Source organism: Stegodyphus dumicola, chromosome 12, assembly GCF_044657685.1.
Source record: "Stegodyphus dumicola isolate Sdum_Otavi_A_Nest chromosome 12, ASM4465768v1".
Classification (NCBI taxonomy): Eukaryota; Metazoa; Arthropoda; class Arachnida; order Araneae; family Eresidae; genus Stegodyphus; species Stegodyphus dumicola.
Window position 1 is genome coordinate 86,980,600 of NC_140779.1, and position 25,018 is coordinate 87,005,617.

Genomic DNA, 25,018 nt, shown 5'->3' on the forward strand with positions numbered 1-25,018 from the left:
ACAGAAAGCACAGTAACAATTATAGTACTTGTTATTTTTATGCTCGAAATATACATTGTAGTTACAAATCTGAGCATCAGTAACAATATGAGTGGAATTTTCAAGGCATGTTTCCATGTTTCATCGTTAAAATTACTGAAACAAGGAAAAGATATGCAATACTAATAATTTAATAACTATTGAATGAGAAAACTTAAACTGCCCCTAATATATGAATCATCTTATTCTTTGTATTATACAAGTATGTTTAAAAAAAATAACATAACTTCAGGTAAAACTCCAGCTTTAGAAAAAAGTCCAAATAATTACAATACCTTTATTGTCAATTTCTAACTATTCGCACCCCACGATAACAAACATTGCTTGCCACTCACTGGCGAGAAATATTTATTTGACTATGCTTTATGTCTGATAAGTTTTATACTGTTCATAAATAATAAAAAAGAATTTTATGTTTACGCTAGAAAATAAAATTCTATTTGGCTCTGATATTTATATTTTTAAAACCAATAAATACTGTCTAATTAAATACAAAGCGTGCTATTCCACATATAGTACATAATTATTATATAGGATAAAATGGCTGATACATGTGTATGATACGCAAATATGGGGTTGGCTGTTGTCACGTGGATACCGTAAGAAGAAAACTGTAGTACTGCTGCTTAACTCCATGGTGTATACTCGAAATTACACCTAAAACAGAACTGTTCTATGTAAGGAGTGTTTTAACTGGAGAGCAGATAATCAGAAAGTACCTATTTATTTCAATTTACTAATTTTACATGTGCATGCTTATTTTGAATTTTGATATATCCAGCATAAAATTTACGATATTTAATATTTAAGTACAGAACGAGGGAGGAGATGTAAAATATTATTAATAGTTTTCATAAATCATCAAACTCTTACTAATGAAAATTTATTCTGCTTTCTTTCTAAAGTGGTAGATATAACTGTAAGCAACACAAGACTTCTCATTAGAGAAAATTATTGAGATTATAAAGTAAAACCAGATTTCACTGTTTCATATGTAATAATTTAAAACAGTGATTTCCAAATGCAACATAAACTGCTCACTGAACACATATCACAGTACTTCTTGCCATCAGAGTGGCAAGAAGTATGCATATGTAGTACTTCTTACCACTGTCATCACTGATGCCACAAACCCTTTATATAGTCAAAGATGTACGTTTGGAGAGATTAACATGCTGTTTGTTATTATGAACTATACCAATGATTACAAGAGAGTCTGCATCTGCGAATTTAAAAATTTAAAGAATTTTCTTTCATTATATGAATATAATGAACACGCGTGATCCATTACTTAACAATGAGATACATTCTGATGACGTCAGAAATTACGTAATCTACGTATAGCTAATATAAACAAGGAAGGTAGATGATCTCTGAGATCATGTGACTTATGTATAGCTAAATGTAAAAAAAGAAAGTCATTCTTCTTCTCTCGTGAAATATCGTATATCATTAGGACTTGCTTTTGGAAATTTTTTCTTTAAATTACTGCCTTTTATTGGGTAACTGATTTCTCTTTTAATAATTCCTATTTTAACTTATTTAGCAAGATCAAAATTTAAACTTTCACTTAATTTTTAAAACTATAAAGTTTCTGTAATACGAAGTTGATACTGTGAAAAGTTAGTTTAAAAGCAGATTTGCATATTTCACATTTAATTTATATCTACACTTATTGTACATGTGTATCGAGTAATTTATTTTCGTAATATAAGTAATTACTGCATCCCTCTTTGCGTAATTTAAGTGGTAGTATGTCTAGCTAATAACTAGAAGATCCATAACTCAAATCATGACTAGGACATAGTTGAGTTTTCATGTTTCCTACTCTGAAAAAGACCTTGATGTCTCTTTATTCATTAGGCGAAACCTTCACATTTAGGGAGCAGTACTAGTGTTCAGCAAATAGGTGAATACTCCTCTCAGGGGGGATGTGTTTATGTTTTTAAACTTTAAACCTTGCATAAAATCTAGCAGGAAATGTGTGTTTAATTAAAATTTTTAAAATCTTAATTGTAATAATTTTCTTGCATATAATATGTTTCTTTTCTGTCTTATTTAAATTGTACAGCTAAATTTTCTTTTAAAATACAATAAAAGTTTTTAACTTTGTTTTTATTTACAATGTTAAAGACCATTTGTGAAAGTAACCTTAATACCTGTTAAAAAATTACTTAAGAAAAATCAATTTTTTAATGCAGTTAATTTCTTTCAGTGTGCAATAAGTATTCATTGACTACTTTCACAGATAAATTTCAAATTCAGAGTTATACTTTCCTATAAGTATTCATAAACCTTTTGTTTTCTAACAGAATGATGGTGATCATTTGAGACCTAACGGGTATGGTGGTCACTACAGAAGATCAAGATCAAGGTCTCCAGGTCGAGGACGTTCTCCAACTCCCACAAGGTTAAGAGCACGTTCACCAACTCCCATAGGGAGGTCTCCTTCTCCACGCAGGCATGATATTGGCTTTTCAGATGCTGTGAGTGATGTAGTGGATTTGGTCAAATATGAAACCAGTCGAAAGGGTAGAGCCAGAGGTAAACTTTTCTCTTTCTCCTTAACATTTTATTTAACAATAGTTTTTAAACTGAAGTTCATTATTTTAAATCTGCAGTTGGCTACACTCATTAACATTACTGTCATAAATAATTTTCATATACTCATCATCTCAGTTATATGTGTGTACGAGAAAGATGGCTATATGCTTTATTTTCTGAAACGTTGATATTAGATGTATGCTTATAGAGTTTCTCAAAATAAGACATTGAATTTTATGAAGGCAGTAAGAAAATTTTGCAACTCTAAAATCTAACCTTGTGTATGATCAGTAGGAATAAAAACTTCAGTTAGTTAAACGCATTCATTATGTTTTATAAAACTACAAAATATTCCATGTCTTCATATACAAAATTCACAGAGATATACATAATTAAAACTTCGTGGAGCAGCTAAAATTTATAAATGAATTCTGCTCCATCTAATGTAGAAATTTAACTCCCAAAATGAGCGACTTTTGTTTTATGATCTTATCCCTAATTTTGCTCAATATTGTTGAATTTTATGCTTGAGAGGCATAGTGAAATTATCTAAGTGATTAAATTTATTCTAGGATATCTCTTCGAACTTTAAATGTATGTAACTTTTCGTTTTTAACTCCTTAATAGATAATTACTAATTAGAATTTTTACTCTATGAAGACAATAAATTACATTTTATATTTGCGGAAAACTGCCATCATTAAAAATTTAAATTATTCTACTGAATTTCTATACTTTATTTTGTGGAAGTACGTATTTGAAATCCATGTCTAACTATGTCTATTACCAGTGCTTGAAGAAATAGTAGCTAGCTTTTCTTTAACAGCCTGTATGTTGTCACTCAAAAGACTGAGTTTAGCGTTTCAGTAGCTATTTTTCTGAGCAAGATCATACTAGTTAGCATCTGAAATTAACTAAGAGAATGTCAATGATGAATGGCTGGCAAACGTTCATCGAATTTTTACATATTTTTATTTAGCTGATAGTAACAAAATTACATATTCACTTTATTAAAAAAAAGGAAGAGAGAGTCTCTTCGAGAAATAACAGCTGATACTGAAACATTAACTCAGCTACCATTCCCAGGCTGCGGTCGGGAAATTAAAGACACGCCAAGTTTTCAATATTTTCCAGATATTATTAGGGATCCTGATATATTACAAACATTCTATATAGATAATAAAGATTTGAAGAGTGCTTTAGTGCATGTCATGGAATGTGGAAACTTCTCAGAAAACCAGCAGAAAAGAATCCTCCTGTAAGGGGTGTTAACAATACAAAACACAAGGTGCTAAGAACTATGACGGAGCTGACGAAACGACTAGACGCAGTAAACCATTTCGCTTCCTGTGATCTAATACTGGACCACAGGAATAAACCATTTCCCTACCTATGGTCTAACACTGAAACCACCTACTCAAAATTCCGTAGAATATAAGCCGGTATTTCTTGTGCAACCATTTGCATAAATAGGTAATATAGGAGGTCATCTTTTGCTGCATATCTGAAATTTCAGGATAGAATGCAGTGTTTCATCAATATCAGCATTTTCTCAGTGTAATATCAATTGTAGAGTGCCATAACATCGCTGCTTTTTTTTTTTTTTTTTTTTCTGTATTTTGTGCCATAAAATTTGAATATCGCTTGGGCAATGGCTGGTACGTTATTTTCTAAATATTTCAGGCTGTGAGTGATATTTTATATGAATTTCGTTTAGCCATTCCCATTAGTTGAGATATTCTATTATCGTATAGGCCACTGTACGTTAACATATATTTCAAAAACCTATAAAAGATATTACAAAAAGTGACTTCGTGCCAATAAATTGGCCTAATTTCTAAATATGTATTGAAAACGTTGATACAGAGAAAAATATAAATACACGCAATGTAAAAGATGTAGGCAAGCACGTTGCTGGTCAATACCATAACGCATATTTCTACAGCAATTTTACATCCCTACCTTTAATGAATAACCATATAATCTTAGTGCTGTTGTGGTGTAACCACCGTATTTTCTATAAGACTTAAATAAAATTCAATAATTTTTTTATATTTATCATTACCAATATGTTAACCACCTTGCAAGCAAACAAACGTTTCGGGAGGGGGGACTAAAGGATTAAGACTAAACGCAGCCATAAAAGTAAAGTATTAGAGCTGCGGCTAATTTACGTAGGCAGTGTCTATGCGGAAAAGGATAAGTGAAAATCATACAAAAGTGCAGAAATTGGTAAAAAAAAAAGAGAAAACTTAGCTATCGGTGTTCTACATATTTCGTCTGTTTATGGTGAAAATCGCGGATTGAGTTGAATGAGAAATAAATGGATCTCGATATCGCAAAAATTCTGTTTTTTTTTTTAACTATTTTGAGAGCTGATTAGCATACAAAAATAGCATAAATTAGCATAAATCTGCAAACTGTAAAAAAAAAAAATCTTATGTGTACACCACATGACTTCCTTGTACGGAATATTAAATTATACGCATTTTTTCTTGCATTTCATTTAAACTTATTGGATTGAATTAAATCTACTTCGCCGACAGCGCATAAACCACAATAGAATAAATGCATTCTTTAAAATTCACTCTAGTATTTGTTTACCATAGCGATACTCTGGCGCTAGATTCACTTAACAGTATTATATTTCGTTCATATTATAACTCATAATGCACAAAATTTATATCATTTAAAGAATAGAATTATCTAATCGTTGCCACATGTTCTATTCAAATACTATAATAAAGCTAGAATGATGTATAAACGAAATTAAGCAAACAAAAAAAAAAAAAAAAAAAAAAAAAAGAAACAGTTTTTCACAGACGATTGAGTATTTCTCATTCAATTAATTCAGTTCTCACTTCGCTAAAAGGCAAAAATACATAAAATATCTATATTAAAAATTACGAAGTAAATCTTAAACACTTATTTCCTCGAAAAAATTCCAGAAAGGATTAAGCATGATTTAATTGGCAATAATAAATAAAGGCGTTATCTTTGTTGTTGCGAAGCTAAGTTTTTCTAGATTGGCAACAAATCCACTAGTCTACTGTTTCAAATGTAAACAGTCAATGGTCGTCAAATAAAAGGCTTAGCGGCACTTAAACAACTTTAAATTGTTGATAATTCTAAAAATATTCACACAGATATTCTAAAGGCATACCTTAACCAGAAGATAACAACAACATAATTCAATCATTTTTAAAGCAAAAAAAAAAAAAAAAAAAAAAATGTACAATTTACAAACATATAAGAGTAAAGAAACTGAGATCACTGAGCCGGGTAACAGAGTGGATATATATATAAATATATTTATGTACGTTTGGTGCGGCCGATTGCAACCAAAATACGAGGTGCACATCTACATGTTATAGCAGTCCTATATACAAAATTTCAACGTTCTGAGGCTACTCGTTTTTGAGTTATGCGAGATACGTACGTACGTACGTACATACGTTCGTACACACGCCACGAAAAATTCTCTTCAGAATTAATTTTAAAGCAGTTTTATAATTTTTTGGAGGAAACGAGTCTTTTATTCTGTCCTTACGTACAGATATCACGCAAAAACATAGTTAAATTGCATTCGATAGTGGTCAAAATGGATATTTTCGTTGAAATATGCTGCCTGAAACGTTTAGCGATTACAATACTTCCATTTTACTTCGTACAAGGAAGTAAAAAAGAAAATGTCGATATGTGGAAAAATGAATGGGTACAGGAAGTTCGTATCCTGCGTGTATGAGTAAGCAGTTTATATTATTGATATATACCATATTTATGCATCCTCGAACTTTTTAAGGAAACTGGAATTTTTTGTCTGGACATAAAAAATATAAATCTTCGCCCTCTAATGGAGAAATGTCGATCTTTTGGCGTATATGAAAATGAAGTGAGTTGTAATAGGATAATTGCTCACAAGAATATTTCTGTCCTTCCTTAAACGAAGTGCATCATCAGTGGTAGAATGAAAATTCACGAAAAGCTGCGCGTAGGAATTGCTGATTTCCTTAAAGAAAATACACATTCGAAAAGACTTCTAATTGCGGCTGCCTTTATAGATTTAACAAAGAGAAATACGGTAGTAAAAAACATCAATATAAGTGTGTACTGACATTAGGTTATTTCGAAGCAGGAGCTATGGAAAATGAGCAATGCCCTCCCCGGTACTCAAACGACGGGCCTCTCGAATACGCGCCGAGTTTGCTGGCCATTACACCACGAAGGCATGCTAAGAAGGCGAGAGAAATACCTTATAAGTGATAGGCCACGTACATTTATGAACGGAGAAAAAAAAAATTGCTTCATGTTCCGCTGTTACAAATATCTCAGGAACTTCCATGGATTTGAAGCCCATTCCAGCGGAATTAAAAGATTTATTTGAAAGCCGAGAATTAAATATTAAACAAATTAAAACTGCAAAATGTTTAATAAAAGAATTTAAAGATTTCTTCTCAAATTCATCTTATGATGCTGGTCGCACGAATATAACAATTCCGCACAGATAAAAATTACAATCGCACTTATTTGATCATTGTTTTGATGAAATATGAAATTTTCATGCAAGCCTAATTTTATAGCATTTTTCTGTAGGTTCGGTTTCAGTATATCTAAATGCATCATGTTTATAACACTAATCGATGAAAAGAAGCTTTCCAACTTCGCTTACGGCCATGCAAAAGTTTTGTGTCTTTAATTGATATGAATTAGGTAATTCTAGATACGTTCTTGGATTTCGAAAACTTATGCATGATTTCTCTCTGGTAGAGCATGTGACTGTATTAAATTTTTATGTAAATTAACCAATTATTATAATTTGAGCCTTGAGTATAACTTTTTTCCGTAGTCCTCACCAGAATGCAAGTTAGTTGTTTGTGTATTTAAGCAGAGGATTTGAATGTTCAGAGTTAGAGCTTTTGGCAGCCTCGTCTTGCTGTTTCGTATTATTTCCAGTTCTGCCCAAGTTTATTTTTAGCTTTTGCATCTTGCTAGCCATTGTTTAAAATACGCGCTGGTAATTATCTTCAGCCATTTGAAATAGGTTATTTTTTGTATCGCTTCCGACTACGTTACCTACATTTGAATTTAGCGTTATTTTATGTTAACTTAAATACCGGCAAGAAGCAGAAGTCCGTCTGTCGCGCAAGTTGTATTTTCTGTTCATTTATTTCAGAATGAAATAAAAAGATTATTTTAACCTTCTTATAAGATTATTTTAACCTTCTTATAGATTATTTAAACCTTATAATAAAAGATTATTTTAACCTTCTTATAAGTCTTGAACAAATGACTTGGTCATTTGTTCAAGACTAGATTCTGCAGGATATTGAAACAAGCTTCTAGATACAGCAGAACTCTACAGCTTTTATATCTACCTTTTCTAATATTTCTGAAGGTTTGGGCACAAATACGCATACCAATGGTTTCAGAGTGTTTTACAGCAAGTTTAGTGTGGGATTCAGTTGGATTTCCTTCAATATTTTTCTTTTAGCACCTGCTGTCGGAATTTATTTTCCCTCTTTCACTTTTATTTTTAACCAGTCCCTTTCCTTTTACGTCCCATGGACACACGCGTCACTTCGTCCTATAATTTTAGGAATTTTATGATAAGATTTGTCATTTTTTGATAAACTTAAAAGTCCTTTATAACATTAATACTGGTTTCTATTCAAGACTTCATATTATCTTCTAAAATTACAATTATAACGTAACAAACAGGCCACGTCGAGGAATAAACAACTGTTGTTCACGAGCGATTCTGCAGTGGTTATACTAGATTTCTGTTACTTTTGTAGCACTTTCTAGAAAACTTAAGAGAGTTCCATGTGGAGCATGAGACTTTAGTGTTACATAACGATGTTTCCTGGAACGACAGACCTAAGAATCAGAGAAAAAAAATTTAGACACTTTGTAAAAAGCAGAAATCCGGTACAAGTCTGGAAATGAGGTGGCTGGGTTGGCATCAGAGTCATGGCAAGTGATGATAAGAAGGTGAGTGCTGAATCTCAGGTCACGTGGAAAATCCACAATGATGATAAGAATTTATCGCTAAAGTCTGCAGCTTCAGAGAAAGTAATGACAGTTAAATACAATTTTTTTATAAAAATATTTGTAAAATTTTTCTAATAGGAATCCTAAATTTCATAAATAAAAACATTTTAATATAATTTGATTGTCTATAATATTAATTACAGACGTTCAAATGCCGACACTTTCATGCATAATAATCATAACATTTTACATGTTTTATGTTTTTTACTTGAAATTCACTAAACTAATATAAACGTTTGTTAAAAAAGTATATTCTCATTTTTCGGAGTCACTGTAGGTGTAATCTTGCTGAACTAGAGTTTACTGTTGAACAACTCAGAATCTTTAAGAAAACTTTAAGACACGAAGAAATAAGCGATTTTGCACCGATTTGCTAAGTGTATCACTTCACAGCCAAATACAAACTAATCCTAAAACACATTTGCATTCCTTATTGATGATTTTCTTCTTCTCTTTCCGAATTAATTTTTGTAAAAATAAATTTATAAAACCTTTTAGGTGATGCAATGTGTCGTATTTTTACAAGCTAAGCAAAATGTTTTGCAAAGCCGTTATAACGACGTAAAATCTTTAGCATCAGTATCTCTGTAGTAGCGCTGTTCGAAGAATATGATTAATCATTCGAAGAATTGCAAATAAATGTTGCATATAATCACCTCAAGCGTTTTAACACTAATTACGGGAGATTCCATGTATCCATATATGTGACAGAGTTCAGTTTCTGTATTCATTCAAGTAACAATTATCACAAATTAATAGATAAATTTATTTATACAGATCCAAAATATTATCAGAAATCATAATGATGACTGAAGATTGATTAAGTTTTCATGAATTTTCGGTTATCAAATTATAACATGATGTCTTATTGAATTGAGTTTTTCTAATTACTTTCAGAATTAATAGTAGACTCTTTTTTGTGCCTGCTGAAAAAGACGTAATTAAATGACTCTTTAACTTCTTTCTTTTTTGAGCCCTGATCAAGAATTTTTTTTTTTTTTTTTTACACTGATCAGAATCTTATTTAAAAGCATAATACATTTGATGAAGACTTTTATGGGGGGTTTACTATATGATGACTTATTGAACCAAGTTTTTAGAAGTAGTTCCTGAATTTCTAGTGGTCTATCATTTATGTTACTGAATAATGAAGACATAGTTAAATGACTTCTTTCTCTCTTTTGGTCTTGGCCATTCTTTGCTCTATTTTAAATTTCTTAAGCTCATGGTACTGAATTACTGACATTTTCAAAGAAAATATCTAAGATCATAGGTGATTTTAATTTTATTATCACGGTTCATTCAGGATATGTTGATTCTCCTGCGTTTTTAAGTCATAATAATATGTAAATTTAATTATTATTTTTTTAATAATTAATTTTTGATTTCTAGTGTATTGCAGATTTGTATGAAGCTTCTGTATTTTTAATAAAATGACTAAAGTATTTTTAACAATGTTTCAGATTTAATAAGTAATGATTATATATTATTTATGCAATCTTATTTATGTGTTTGTTGCAGGTAGACTTATGAACTTCTTTCATTTTTAGTTTAAAAGCATGTGCACTATCATTAAAATAATTTTATATAGCAGAATTGGTATAGTTTTGATGGAACTGCTTGAAATAGAGCATAGAGGCAGACAGAATTTCTACATGTCATTATTTAAATACACTATTTCCATATAATGTTATTTAAAAGTAACATTAAATTACTTTCTTTCACAGAATTTAGAGTCACATTAAAATTCACATTTTTTTGGTTCTTAATTCATTATACGAGTCGATAGATTCAACAAGGCTACTTTTCTAATTTCTCTTTCATTTAAAATTTTTGTTCTCTAGTGTCCATTTCGTAACTCTGAGTTTCTACCCCCGTTTTAAATAATAATTTTTGCATCTATCTTTTCATTCTTTTTTATTTCAATAGTCAGTTATGTTTATTTTTAAGCATTAGAATTTTTCAAAATAATAAAATATTATCTTTTGGAGACCTTTGGAATAATCAAAATCTTCCCCTTTTTATTTTCTTCACTTTCTCACGTTGACACACTGAGCAAGATGGGGGTCTACATTACGAATTTTCGGAAGAGTTTAACTTTTTTGGATATTTCGGAATAAAATGTTTAGGTTTTCTGTAAAGAAGTACAGATTTTGATTTCGACTGAAATGTATCTTTGCTGTTGCAGCTGCGTGTGATTTTGAAATAGAAATGTGCAGTATTCTTCAATTTCAATTTTCATTTGAGGCAATCCTCTTATTTTTCTTTCCTGCTTGATAGAGCAATCCATAGATCTGAAACTGCATAAGAAGTTTTCTCCTTCCCCTGTGCGTCCACATGGTGTAAGTGATATTACGTCCAACTAACAATGGAAGATCCTAATTCGAATCCTGACGAGAGCAAGGTTGATTTAGCACGTTTTTTGGCTCCTTGAAAATCTGATAGATTCTACAATTATTTTCATATTTTGGAAAAGAAATCGTAATATTTAAACAACATTGTTATTAACTGATGCGGATTTATCCTCTAACGAAGTTTGTAACTTTTCTACTCTGGCACATGTTTCCCGCACTTAATCACGGGGAATTTTGTAAATATTTGCTGTAATCTAAAATGATTATTTTCCAGATTTAGTTATGTATTATTTTATCATCGCTAAATAAAATACTAACCTTTTTTAGTAAATTACTAAATTAACTCTCAGCTCAGGTTAATACTAACCTCTCAGTTTTTTTTAGCTAACAAAGAACACGGAGTGTTGTTACTAAGCCTGTTGATATATACAATCAATGCGAAGATGTTCGTTTCTCTGTAAAGTTACTGCAACTGCCAATAAGTTGTTTTACAGAGAAACCGTGGCGGCTATAATGGGGAGGAGGTAATTATATAACACTGGCAACTCTTCGCTGCTGTTATACCATTTACAAACTTTATAATAACACGCAATTAATCAATTTAATTTTATGACATTAGCAGTGAATTTGTATTTTATATATTTAATCTTTAAAGCGAATAAATTAGTTATAAAATTGTGAAAAACCATTTATTATATACGTTTAATATTCTAAGCAAATATTTATTACCTGTTTTGATGCTTATCTTCATATCGTTTTAGCCAAAATTCGTGGTGATGAGTATATTGTGCATCCTCATGATTCTCCTACAAGAGGAAAATCTCCCGACCAGTGGCCAAATAAGTCAGCATGGCAAACTGGATCTCCTAGGTGGAGCCGCAACAACAGCCCTGAATACCACTCTTCGTGCCTTGACAGAAGATCCCGTAGCCCAAGCCCCAAACCTACGCCCACCCACAGCGACTATCACTACCGTATGGGCGTCACCCAACAACAAGAGCATCGCTCTCGCAGCCCAAGCCCATCCTCCGCCCACAGCCTTCCACTTCAAAGGCGTCCAGGGGGACGGAGGTTGCCTCCGACCCCAAATCAGCCTTCCAGGCTGCGATTTGATGTGCATTCGATGGAGGGAATTAATTTCCCGTCACAGATCCATTCTCCACCAGTGCCTCAGCGTCGTGGAGTGCTGAGTGTAATGAATTTTCCTCGTTTAAATCCATCGCCTACTCACTTGCCAAAGCTTCAAATGCCACCTCTCTGGCGTGACAGAACATCAACTTATTTAGGAGCACAATATCCACCTTTAATAAGGACGGAACGGCAGAGTGGCAGCTTGCCAGGGCGTCCCCCTGGTTTCAGAGAGAGGGATACATATTTATATCCTGCTTTTTCACATTACAACCAACATCATGGACATGATGAACCTCTCAGCTTTGAAGCAGCTGCTAACTTTGGTAGAGGATCACGTCAACTTCCATCAACCCTTCCTAATGGTTATAAACCTGGCCAACGAGAAAGAATGTTGCATCGAGATTCAGCAATGCTTGCATTACGGACAGGTCATGTGGGAGTTCGAAGAAGTGACTCAGATGAAGATGATTGGTGTTAACCATTCATTTCATAGCATTTCAAAATATAGTAATTTAGGTACCCTAGCCAGAAACATCTGACATATTGATAAGAATATCTTCTCATCACATGCCCTTATTGTGGTCATGTAATGTATATATGATTAAAATCTATTTCAAAATGTGATTGCCATTATCAGGCCCTAGTCAAATAGTTGCTTTTCTAGAGCTAAACCTATTTATAGTCATATTGTCTAGTATCAACCCATTTGGTCTTTCATGCTAAAGATGCTGTGATAACACGGCTTCAATATGAAGTTTAATTTAACTTTGGCATTCATTTTCTAACTGAACTAAATCTTTTTTTTTACTTTAGTTAGAGGTAACACATAATTTTTTTTTTATATATATTTGTTCTGATCTTTGAAATGCTAGCTTCGTAATTTATTTGTGCTGTAATTGTTTAATCATTGTTACTGTTCTTAAAACTGTTATTATTTTCTTGAAAGTGGGAAAAAATTCTTAAATAATATAAAAGCAATAATATTAAATATTGAAAATTTTATTGATTTTTATAATTCACTAAATGAAAATGCTTCTTGTAATTATAAATATTTGTATTAAATGCTAATTATTTTCAATTATAGTTAGCCAAATGTGAATTTAAAAGTCTATGTTAACATGGAAAGGTCTTTTAGCCTTCTAGCCCTGAATTGTTCATACGAAAATCTGGAAGAGATTAAATTTATATAATTCAAAACTCGGAAATAAATTTTTTATCATTGGTAAATTTATATGGTTAATTTTACAAGTAAATGGTGCCTTAAAAGGTATGTAAAAATAGCAGAGATGAATAGCATATCTGTTTTTTGGCAACGTTGAAAGTTATGACTAATGGGTCATTGTTCACCATATCTGATTTGTCAGTGTTGCTGACCTCACAAAAATAGCTGCATACGGAACTTTTTCCAATGCCATTATATTTAAGGTATTCGTCCTCTATCTATAAGTTTAAATAAAATTAATCTAATTATTGAATTTTTATTACATGGACGCAACGAGAAATATTGATTCTTGTCATGAGTATTTTAAGGCCTTTAAAGTAAGCAAACATATATTTCACTATTCAAGATTACTCGTATATTTACTCCTTTCAATAGTATTAAGTGAAAATTTTGCATAAAATTCATTTCCCTTTTCTTTCATCATTGAAAAATCTGATTTTTCTTTGTGAATAACTGCTGTCGTAGTAGATAAAAAAACTCTTGAAGTATGACACTTTTCACAAGGAATGAAATAAAATATAAGATTACAGATAACGTAATTAGATAATAACGTTACATATAGGAGGTTTGAGAGGGATTATAAAACTAAATAGCTTTTAAGAAATTGATTGTACACCCATTAGTATGAGAAAAGTATCTTTTGCGTTAGAAAGGTAGAATGTTCAAATTCCCATTCATGAAAGCGGTAAATTTCTTAATTTTACCCAATCATTGAAAATGATTAAAATTGTGTAATTTTATAATTTTGTATATTAAAGAACAAGGGTTCTCAGTCGAGGGGGATTCCTCCTGGGAAGAATTTCATAAAAAAACTACTTTTATTCAAATTATTATATTTATCAACATTATCTCTGATTTTTGCATTTAATGTATAAAAGCACGTTAAAAAATAAATGTATGTATATGTATTTTTTCGAGTTTGAGAAAAGAGAGCGGGGTAATCGTCTGTCAATAGTGAAAGGGGTGCATGGTGCAAAATAGATGGAAAAACCATTATTAAAGAATCTTTTTATTTGTTTTCCATCTACCCACATACAAAAAAAAAAAAAAAAAAAAAAAAAAAAAAAAAAAAAAAAAAAAAAAGGTATTTTTATTAGGTTAAGGACTTACTTACAAAATAGATAATTATAACTGTAATCACTACAGACAATATCATATGTTTTTCCTTTTTACTAAATGATGTATTTCCTTTTTACTAATGTGTCCAAAATTTTTGTCTGCATTATTCGGTTCATTTTTTTAAACTGGAGCTATTGGTCTGTAGCTGTTTAATCGTGGAATTTTGTTTGAATGAGTCATCAATGATAAATTACCTGTGTATTTAAATAGCTTTCCTATAATTTGAAAAATGTTGTAGTTGGGATAACAAATTATTACATAAGAAATTCAACAATTAAACATTTGAGAAAGATGTTTAATATTTAAATGTAATTTGTATGCAACAAATGAGGTTGCAAATTATGCTGTATCTTAGTTCTCTCCCTCTTAAATACTTTACACTAGAATCATTTATAAAATAAATAATACCGTGCCATCAGGAACAATAGCATGAAAAAAATCATCATATTTGATCAGTATTAATCACTGTTTGAAGTCACTGAAAGTATTTTGCTTAACAATTATACCTTACATTAATAAGAAATATTTATCTGCTTTAAAATACAGATATGTTTTATGCTGAACACTTGTAATGCCGAATAAGAAATCTGCATTTCATAAACGGATAACTGGAAGTTCAGTCTAAGTATACAGCTAAAAATTAAGGATTACTGTATAATTTCTTTTGGTCAATAAAATTGCAAAAAATAAATTATGTATAACCCAAGAAATGCACATTGTTTGAACTGAACTGAATACTAAAATTACGTGACAAGAAAATGTCATTATCATATAAAGTAACATTATCTCACACATAAGATCTTCAACTTTTAAATTTGGTCTCTTTCTTCTATCAAGAAAACAGTTTTCATATACAACAGCAGTTTTTCCTAGGAAAAAAAAAAAAAAAAAAAATACAGAACTGGAGGTAGAATTAAGTGAATTGAAATTACACGTAATATCAGGTAAATTTTATTTGTCTTTACAGATCTAAGACAATGGAGTATTTAAGAAATAATTGATTGTATCCACATGCTCTATTTAATTATGTTATATAGCACTACACATCTGAAGAAATAATTATAATTTACCAAAGTGGTTTTCTTATTTTTGCCATTTATATTTTCTCTCTTTTGTTTGCTTCTGTGAAGAGATCATTTGGAACCCTTATTCTTTCCAAAGTGATCCTTAATATTGCATTGCCCAGAAAATATTTTTAATACAATTTTCAGTTCGGTATTACATTGATTCCTATGTTTTCAAAATTTAAATTTGCATTCCCTCGCAAGCTCATACATTTTTAAGATAAATTCATATATACTTTAAGAGGAACTATTGTGCATAATGGGAGGTTATATACAGGGAGCGTCAGAAAAATGTATATACACTTGAACTGTCGTAGAAAGTTTATTTTCCAAACTACAATGTTAAGTTTCTAAGAAAAGTAAGGCTATAGTCCAGTTTGATCATAGGGATGTGTAAAGCTTAACTGGATCAAAATGAACCAGGCCAACAGATAGGACACAGGAAACCAATCTAGTTTCCTGCGCGCTGTCCAGGCCTTGCACCGCTCAAATTTTTTATGAGGCATAGTAAAAGGTGAGGTGCACTGTCGTCAACCGCTTTTGGATGAGATTCAAGCGATGTGCGCAGAAATCCCATTGGACACTTTGGTGCGAAGTACGGAATCAGTCATGACTCTTACTCAGAAATGAATTGATGCTGAAGGCCACCATTTTGAACAACATTACTTTAAACACCATTTGGAATGTTCAGTTTCATCAGAAAGTATACTTCTTTTTCATATATGGACTATAGTCTTACTTTTCTCAGAAATTTAACCTTGTAGGTTGTAAAACAAATTTTCTATGACATTTAAAAGTGTGTACATTTTTGACGCACCCTGTAATCTACTTTCCTATAATTCATTTCAAATGAAAATAAGAATAGGTATCCTGCTAGTTCCACTTACATTTATTTTACTTCTTCCACTATCTATTAGAATTTTCTTTAAAATATTTACCTTTTAGCTTTTTTTATAATCGCTTTAATAACTTATAACAACACAACGAGGAAATGGAACATTTCTGCGTGTATGTTATGTCTTTGAAATGCATATTTTTAGTAGTACTTTTATATTTTGAAAATATTAAGGGAAAGTAATATTTGTGTGTGGAGCAGTATTCAATATTCTTAAGAAATTTTAATTTTGTACGGTAAACAATGGTCTTTAAACATTTTCATCGCACCTGTCTTCAATATTCCGAGCTCTAAAAGCATAATATATGCAGCCAGATTGATATGTTGTCAAAAGATACAAATATAGCCTAGCACTATTTATAATTATGTGAAAATCGGATATTATCTAACACAGAATTCTAGAATAATGAAAGAGGTTCAGTTATACATAAATATATATAAAGCATTAAGTTTATTTAATTATAAAATAAGATGTTATTAGATTTATACTATTTTTTTGTTTAACACTCTATATAGCATAAAAAACAACGCACCAAGAAAGAATTATCCGAATGGAACAAAAATCGGCAAGTGGGATGTATATGTATTGAAAACGAAACGCTAACAGTATCATAGATTGAATGCTTTATTCAGGAAATACAGCTACAAGAGCAAAAAATATCAGCTACGCGTTTTTCCACTTTGGGCCCTTATGCAAGCTTTTATCCAGCTGGGCCCTGACTCGCAAGAATTGGCGGATGTCCTCTTGCGATATTGCTTGCTATACGCGTTCCAAATAGCGAATTATTTCGGTGAAATCTAGGGACGATCGGATATGTCTACTCATCAGGTCCCAAATGTGCTCTGCTGGAAGGAGATCTGATGATCGCGCCAGTGAGGGAAATTTTGGAGAAGCACGATGACGAGCAGTAGGAAAGCGTGCCGTAAGCGGCCAAGCAGTATCCTGTTGAAATATAAGCCCAGGGGTCCGTGAAAGGAAGGGTAACACTACGGGGCGTAGAATCTCGTCGACATACCACCATGCTATAACGGCGTCACGGATGACAATCAAAGGGCTGGCTGTCAAATTAAATGGCACCACATATATAACTCCTGGCTATTAGGTTGTCTGGCGGATGATAATCAGGTGAGTATCTCACTATTTACGTAGACGTCTCTAGACACATCTTCGCTGGTTATAGGAGTACAATTCAAAGCGGGATTCGTTGCTGAAAACACTTCTACTCCATTAGTGTTCTCTATTAGCGTCTATATGAGTTAAACTCTATTAGTGTGCATGATGAGTCCGCGATATCTCAGGTCGAATGCGCTCGGTACCACTGCACACGTGCCTGATGGTGTGCAGCGGTCAGCGACGTAACGGCCTCCGTGACCTAAGCTCTCGTCTGGTGTTCCGTCGGATCTTTGATGAGGGCGAATGGGGAACTGCGAGCGCCGATCGAATGATCACTCTGGGCTTCTCACTCACCTCGTGTTCTGTCATCGCTCTCTGTCGACCGCTACCTTCTTGATGCTCTGTATGGCTATAGATCATCCATTCCTGCCAATACCGCCGAATGGTAGCATCATTCGGACTCAAGTGTCTAGCGAGCCTGCGATGTAATCACCCTACTTCATACTAGTCCAATTGCACGTCCCCTCTCAAATGGTGCCATTTGCTCATACTGTTCATGAAGCCGTCTGCAAGGCATTCCATATGGAAATTTTGCTTTAGCATTTTAATGTCCTCTTTTTTATACACCATTTTAATTCTCCGATGCAATGAGCTGGAGCTGCAGCTAGTCAGTCCTTGGCCCCAAAAGTTGCTTTGCATATCCTGTCATAAGGTATGAAATTGCGTCCCATTCCAATATCTCCTTCCTAATGCGTCCCTTTTTTATATTATAGACTGTGTAACACGCATATATATATATATAAGAATGGCAATTAAATATACATATTTAGAGATTAACTATATGTAAATCAAATGTTGTGTACCTATTTTTCTTCTCAGACATCAATTTTGGCTATGAAATTTCCGAAATACAGACTGGTTTTGAGGTCTATACTTCCCAGGGTATGAAGACGAATATATTTCAATGTCATTTTTAAAACAAATAGTTTTTTATCTTTATAATTTTGAAGTAATTTAAAACTTTTGTAAATTTCATTATTGTCTTTTTATTAGTGTGCATATAATAAGCTATAATTAACTTGCTATGCTTAAAATGTGTGTTACCTCTTATTAAAGTTACACCTGATGCATTCCTTGCATTTAATAAGATTGTGTTTATCACAATAAAGTCATTTGCCTGCTGTACGGCCATTTTTTATATTAAAGTTTTCCTTTCTGCCACCATTGTTCACACTCATAATGCAGCTACCTAAATTCAGTGTTGAAAACCATCCAGTAAAGCAACGCATTGCCAGGTTATCTCATCTATTTCCTGAAGTTATATATGCCAAAACATAAACTTTTCTTTTATATATATATATATATATATATGCTTATATATATATTAGCGCTGGTTTTAAACCACTCCATATATTTAAAACCATCCATTGTAATACACTATCAGTAGTATTTTATTTGTACTACCTTTTATCATGATCTTATTTTGTTAATTCAACTATGCCAAAAGAAGAAAAAAAATACTAACCTTGATCACAATTTTTTTTTGAATTGTGAAATGCATTTATTTTTCTATTGTTAATTGGAATGATTTTTAATAGAAAAAAATGTGTTCTACTGATTTTATTGTTCTAATTCATATCTGCATTCTTATTTCTAGAGTATAATGGATAATAAAATGCGAGTGGCATGTTTATGGTACTTATGCAATGTTTATAAGAAAACTTCAAGCCCACGGTTTTGGTTATATTGGGCAAAAAGTGTATCATATCCAGATATTGCTTAAAATATCAATGAAATTGAGCTATTCTGCCGTTCTACTACGGGTTTCTGGTTTAAAATAGCACTGTATAGATGACGATTCTATATACATATATATGTTTCACTATGTTCCTCTTAACAAAATATTGCCATTTTCCAGTTTATATTGTTTCATCTGAATATCTGGCAATAAATGCTTATCGTAAAACTCCTTCCATAATAATAATTTTTTTTTTTTTTTTGTTTCCCATTGCTTCTGAATTCGAGCTTTCTCAAAATGTTACTCTGCCAACTGCCTTATTTATATTTGTTACTGCATTTTAATATTTTCTAAATAATATCTAATATAAATGAGACGACATTAAGAATCATACTTTTAATCACATTAGAATGTTTTTCGAAGTTATTTAAAAAATGTGTTTGTTAAAGATTCAGAAACCATTTCTATTGTCTGATTTATTAATTTATTAGACTGTCGTCATTTGTCTGATTTATTAATTTATAAGACCTTGTATTTTGAAACATTGATTGAGTTCCCTTATCTTGAAATTTAAAAAAGCTTTTTTAATAATTGCTGTTTGTGTGATAATGTTCCTGAAAGTTATATATTTTAAACAATATTATTGCTTCTTTTATTTCATTTATATGTAACAATTTTTTTATAAATGTATGATTATATTGGGTTAATGTACTCAAATTATAAAATTAAAACGCGAATTCATTGAACTTATTATTCAGCTCTGTAAATTTTCATAAAACTATGATTTATATTAGAATCCTAAAGTGTTTGACTTCATAGTCTTCGGCTCAAAGAAATGTGCAAAATAAGGTTGTTTTCTCAGCTGATTAAACTAATTTTTTCCTTACTGAGAACTTGTCAGGGAAAAGTTATGCTAATCTGAGACTTCTTTGGGAAAGTAATGACGATCGAAGTTTTACATAGTTATGTACCAATGCTTTAAATTTTCATTATTTTTCCTTCAGAGAAGCTTCAAATTGTCCTTTATGTTTAGAGCGGAATGAAATGAAAAAGGGGAAGAAAAGTATTTATTTTAACTATATTAGTTCCTCTCCAAAAAATAATAATGGTGTAAATTCTGTTTAAACCTTTCAGGTCAGCTGTATCTGATTGTATTTATTTTTTTTTTTTATTTTGTATAGGAAATTCAAAAGTGAAGATATTTTTTTAATTACATTATGTTATCTATTCTATTTAAAAGTAAATTTTAGATTTAGACACTGCAGGTTTGTTTTCTTTCTGTTGAGATTAAGAATTTTAAATTCCCCACCAAGAACTAGGGCAGGATCATTACAAATCTAAGAGGTTGCAACTTGTATTTTTTATATGTGTAAAATAAAAGAACACAGTTATTCAATACTCTTGCCATTTTTGTAGTTTTTGCTGTGATGCGGTACATTTGCCACTTAAACCCTCCTTGCACATGCTGCGAGATATATTTTGCACTGTATAAGCTAGAGACTGAGCGCACTCATCTTGACTATCTGATTGTTATTCTCTAACAATAGTCTACCATAGCGTCTATTTGAAATTATATATGAAGCCGGACAGTATAAAACTGAGACAAGTTGTGGAAAGTATTATAGTATAGTGTAAATATATTACTTAGAATCTATTTAAGTACAATTCTTCAAAGTTTAAAATTCAGTTTTTTTTAATACAACCTTCATTTGTGTGTGTCGCATTTAATTTAAAACATCATAATTATATCTAATGTATTTTGAATCTTTTGTATATTAGTCGTTACTACACTATAATTTACCATGTATTTTAAACAATGATTTTTCACATAAGATTCTGTATGCTCCCAGTATGTTTTTTTAATTCTGCGTATTTTATTAAAATGCATTCAAAATGTAAATTATTGAAATTTAGGGCATATGTTGCACAAAACTTTTGATAAACAAGAATATTTCATTTAATGAAATCTTACATTTTTATTTTTTGTGATGTGTCTATGATTTATTTAGAAGTAAGAAATACAGCTGAAATTCTTTCATAATTCATTTACCTTTATATACATATTGATGTAAATGTAATATTTTTATCGAATTCGTATTTAATGAAATATATATATTCCCTTTTTCATAATCTTTATTTAGAATGCAATGTTACCGAAACCAAGCAAATTTCCTTACAAAACTTAATATATTCTGCAGTGCGTAAACGTTTGTGCTGGTATTCTAAATAAAAGAAAAATCAAAGATTTTTAATCGTTTATTCCAAGTAAAATGGTTAGAAATACCAAACTTTTATTTGGAATATGCGATATAAATTATGATCTTAAAAATCAAAATGATATGCAGTAAAGGTAATCTGACATTTGTTACAGATTATCGTTGTTTTCCATTATGTATTAAATATATTAGGGGAAAATTATATCTCGATCGTTATTTTTAATATGTTATTGAAAATTAGCCAATTATTGTCATATTACATGTTTAAAGTAATTTCAGAGCTGACTTCACATTTAATTAATGCAAAATCGCTTAAAAGTAATTCATGTTAGTACTTAAAACTCTTGTCTCACTGCAAAGTTACAAAACATTAAAAAGATAATTTATTATAACCGTAATAATAATTTATCGCGAAATTAAGATATGCCATAATTGAAACTCCTATTCAGAATATATATGATCCTTAAAAGGATTACACTGTTAAATATTTCTTAACCGGTTTGTCGTAGACTCATCGTTCCATTTAAGAAATGAATCAAAGAAGGCAGACATTTTAGGCATGTGCCAGCTCAAGTTAAATGTGTATGAAATTAAGTTTACATTTTCTTACTGGTCGCATGTAGGAAAAAGTGTCATGACAGAATGTTATACGATCAAAATTATCCGAGACGCGATTAATCAAAGTTTAAAGATGCCGTATTCAGGTATTGCTAAAATCGATGTTTCCACTATGGTTGAAAATGGTTTAAATTAAAAAATCGGATATTATACAAAATTATGTTTAACTAATAGGAACATTTAAGTCTGTAATTTTTTTATTATCTCACGTAGCTAAAATGTATTAGTCTAAAAGCCCTTTTTATTTAATTTATATTTTTCTGTTTTAACCATTGTCCATTACAGTCATTCAAGAGATGTTTAGTCCTGTAACATTTTGGCTTCACTTTGCCCAAAGCAGAAATCTCTTCCTGTATTTTTTTCCTACTTAACAAATAGTATCTGCACCACATTTTATTTAACCTTTGAGAAATAATTTTAAAATACATTTCATCATTGTTATACTACTACACAAGTTCTTTATTCGATCTAGCTCTTTTAGACGATTTTGTGAATTCAGTGTGTGGTCAGCTACATGGAATTTTTTGATGAAATGTGTATTACTCATTATTTCTTTAAATTTTTGTTGACATCAGTATTCAATTTTGGTTTCCGTTCATATAATATATTCTTACGCACCTTTTGCAACCATTGTTTTATGCTATCAATACTAGCCAAAACACACTTGTGTCTATGTGGGCAAAATGTGTTCACTTTTAGCCTCCTCAGGAATTAGGAGAATGTATGAAACTTATACACATAATGTATATAACTCTCATTTTTCTGAATATATCCCTTTAAACTAGAGTAATCTTCCTAAAGAATGTTATTATGAATCAGGCTATTCATCAATTGCTAAGCTATTAATAAGCAGATACGTTCTTAAGATGACCAGATTTCTCATGGTAAACTTCTTGCGTCTTTTTTTTTTTTTTTAAATGTATTGTAAATAACAGTTTATCATCTTCCCAAAAAATGTACTTTTTCACTTAATTCTGGTGAATTGAGTAAAAATAACAGAAAAAAAAGAGAAAAAAAATTGTAAAACTTTGTAAGATATTGCATAGATTAACACAGTATTTAAAAACAATAGCTTGCTTAATAACTGATAATTGTTTTCTTCTTTCAAAACTGCACAATTATTGATCCAAAGTTGTATGCTGGTTTTTAAGAGCAACCGAATTGCATCATCTGGTCACCCTAGTTGTTCTTAAAACAAAAAAAAAAAAAAAAAAAAAAAAAAAAAAGAGTGTATTCAACATTCTACCCGTTGATTCTGTAGTCTAGTTATTTTCTAATCTTGGAAGTTTCTATATATTTTCTATGCAAGTCCATCCTGTTCAAAGTGAGAACTTTTAAAAACTTGCAAATCACATTTCCCCCCCTCCTTTCTTCAACTCTTCGAAGAATGAAAGTAAGTTTCTATATATTCACGTGCATAATAAATGTCTGTGCGCATGTGTGTGAAGATGGGAAATTTTTAAGTTATAATCTGTCAGATGTCTGTCCTTGTGTAGAGAGATAATCTCTCTTGTCTGTACATAGCAAATCTTGAAATGTGACAGACTGTCTCATTCGAACATGTGTGCGTGTCTGAATGGATGTGTCTGTGTAAAGTTTCCTTCCAACTATAAATATTGTACTACAGTAAAAGTTTTGAATTTTGTTTCTTGGTTTTCGAACTAGAAATCTATGCACTGTAGCATAACATGTATGCTAATAACACATTTTCCTGGCTAATTTTTTTACCTGCTAATTGTTAAATCCATTTCTTTCCCCTCTTTTACATCTTAGAGTATCCGATTTGATGTACAACTCAATAAGCCGATCAAATTTGAATGTCTTAATAGAAAATATTGAAAAGTCGATGAAAGATATGGAGTTGTTCTGTACTGCTGAAGTGCCAAGTGGATCTATTCCTTAGTCACCAAACTGAGAGTTGTGTTGAGTGAACAGTTACTTGTCACAAAATCTGAATTTCTCCCACTCGTAAGTCACGGTTAGAAAGCAGACTTGAAGGTACTGGGTTGTTGTGCCTTATTTATGTTTATGTGAATGATACCTCTTTATGTCATTGTCTTACTTCTGTTAAACATTCATGTTTGTACATGCTACTTCAATAATTAAAGTTAAGAAAGTTTGCAACGAATAAATTTTCCTTGCTGGAAAGTCTCGTCTCTTGTCTCATATTTATATTCATTTTATACCATCACTATACTTTTTGAGTACAGAATGATTCTTATATGACAAATTTAATACAATAAGATTTTGAACTCCCAGAAAAATAGATGAACCTGTATGTACACATCATTCATTGCATCCGGCAGTGTATATGTCAAAAAGACAGATGTAACTAAAAGCTTCTAAATATTTTCATTGTGAGGCTCAAAAGTTATCTGGATTTAAGAGAGTTTTAAATGCAATTTATTAATAGAAACTGGAATATTTCTCGGAAGTGGCGAAGGTTGGATTGTCATATAGAATAAAATGACAAGAACTCTGAGTTTATAAAACCAGTGTTGTCATAAAAAGATTCAGGTTGAACGTGACCATCATCAGTTACCATGAATCACTTTATGCGATAAACATGCAGCTGAACTCTGTCTCCAATAACGCGGGAATTCAGTTGCTGCGGCCTTAACAAACATTGCAAGAACCTTCCCTTGTAATGTTGCGGTCTTTACCTTTGATTCCTCAATGCAGTTATGCATTTCATCTAGCCTAGGAACACTCATTGGATATTTGATAACTGGTAATGCATAGCCTGCATTTATGCATGGTGTTTCTTGCTCTTTCAGGCAGATGAAAGAAATCCGTGTGTGCAAAGAAATTCTCGTATGGTGCATTTCGATAGAGGAGAGTACAGGCCGGTGGTGTTCCACAATGATAACAGAGTTTGTTTAATATAGGGCATTCACCGGGACTCTGGGATGT

The 25,018-nt window shown here is 31.4% G+C and overlaps 1 protein-coding gene across 1 annotated transcript in view; it reads left to right on the top strand.

Moving 5' to 3' along the window:
* LOC118203144 (voltage-dependent calcium channel type A subunit alpha-1-like) overlaps window positions 1–24,253 on the top strand; it is a 381,721-nt gene extending 357,468 nt beyond the window's left edge. The window contains exons 44-45 of the mRNA XM_035375404.2: window positions 2,352–2,583; window positions 11,750–24,253. Of these exons, the coding sequence (XP_035231295.1) occupies window positions 2,352–2,583; window positions 11,750–12,597 (1,080 nt within the window). The 3' untranslated portion in view covers window positions 12,598–24,253. The remainder of the gene's footprint in view (window positions 1–2,351; window positions 2,584–11,749) is intronic.
* Window positions 24,254–25,018: the final 765 nt, after the last annotated feature.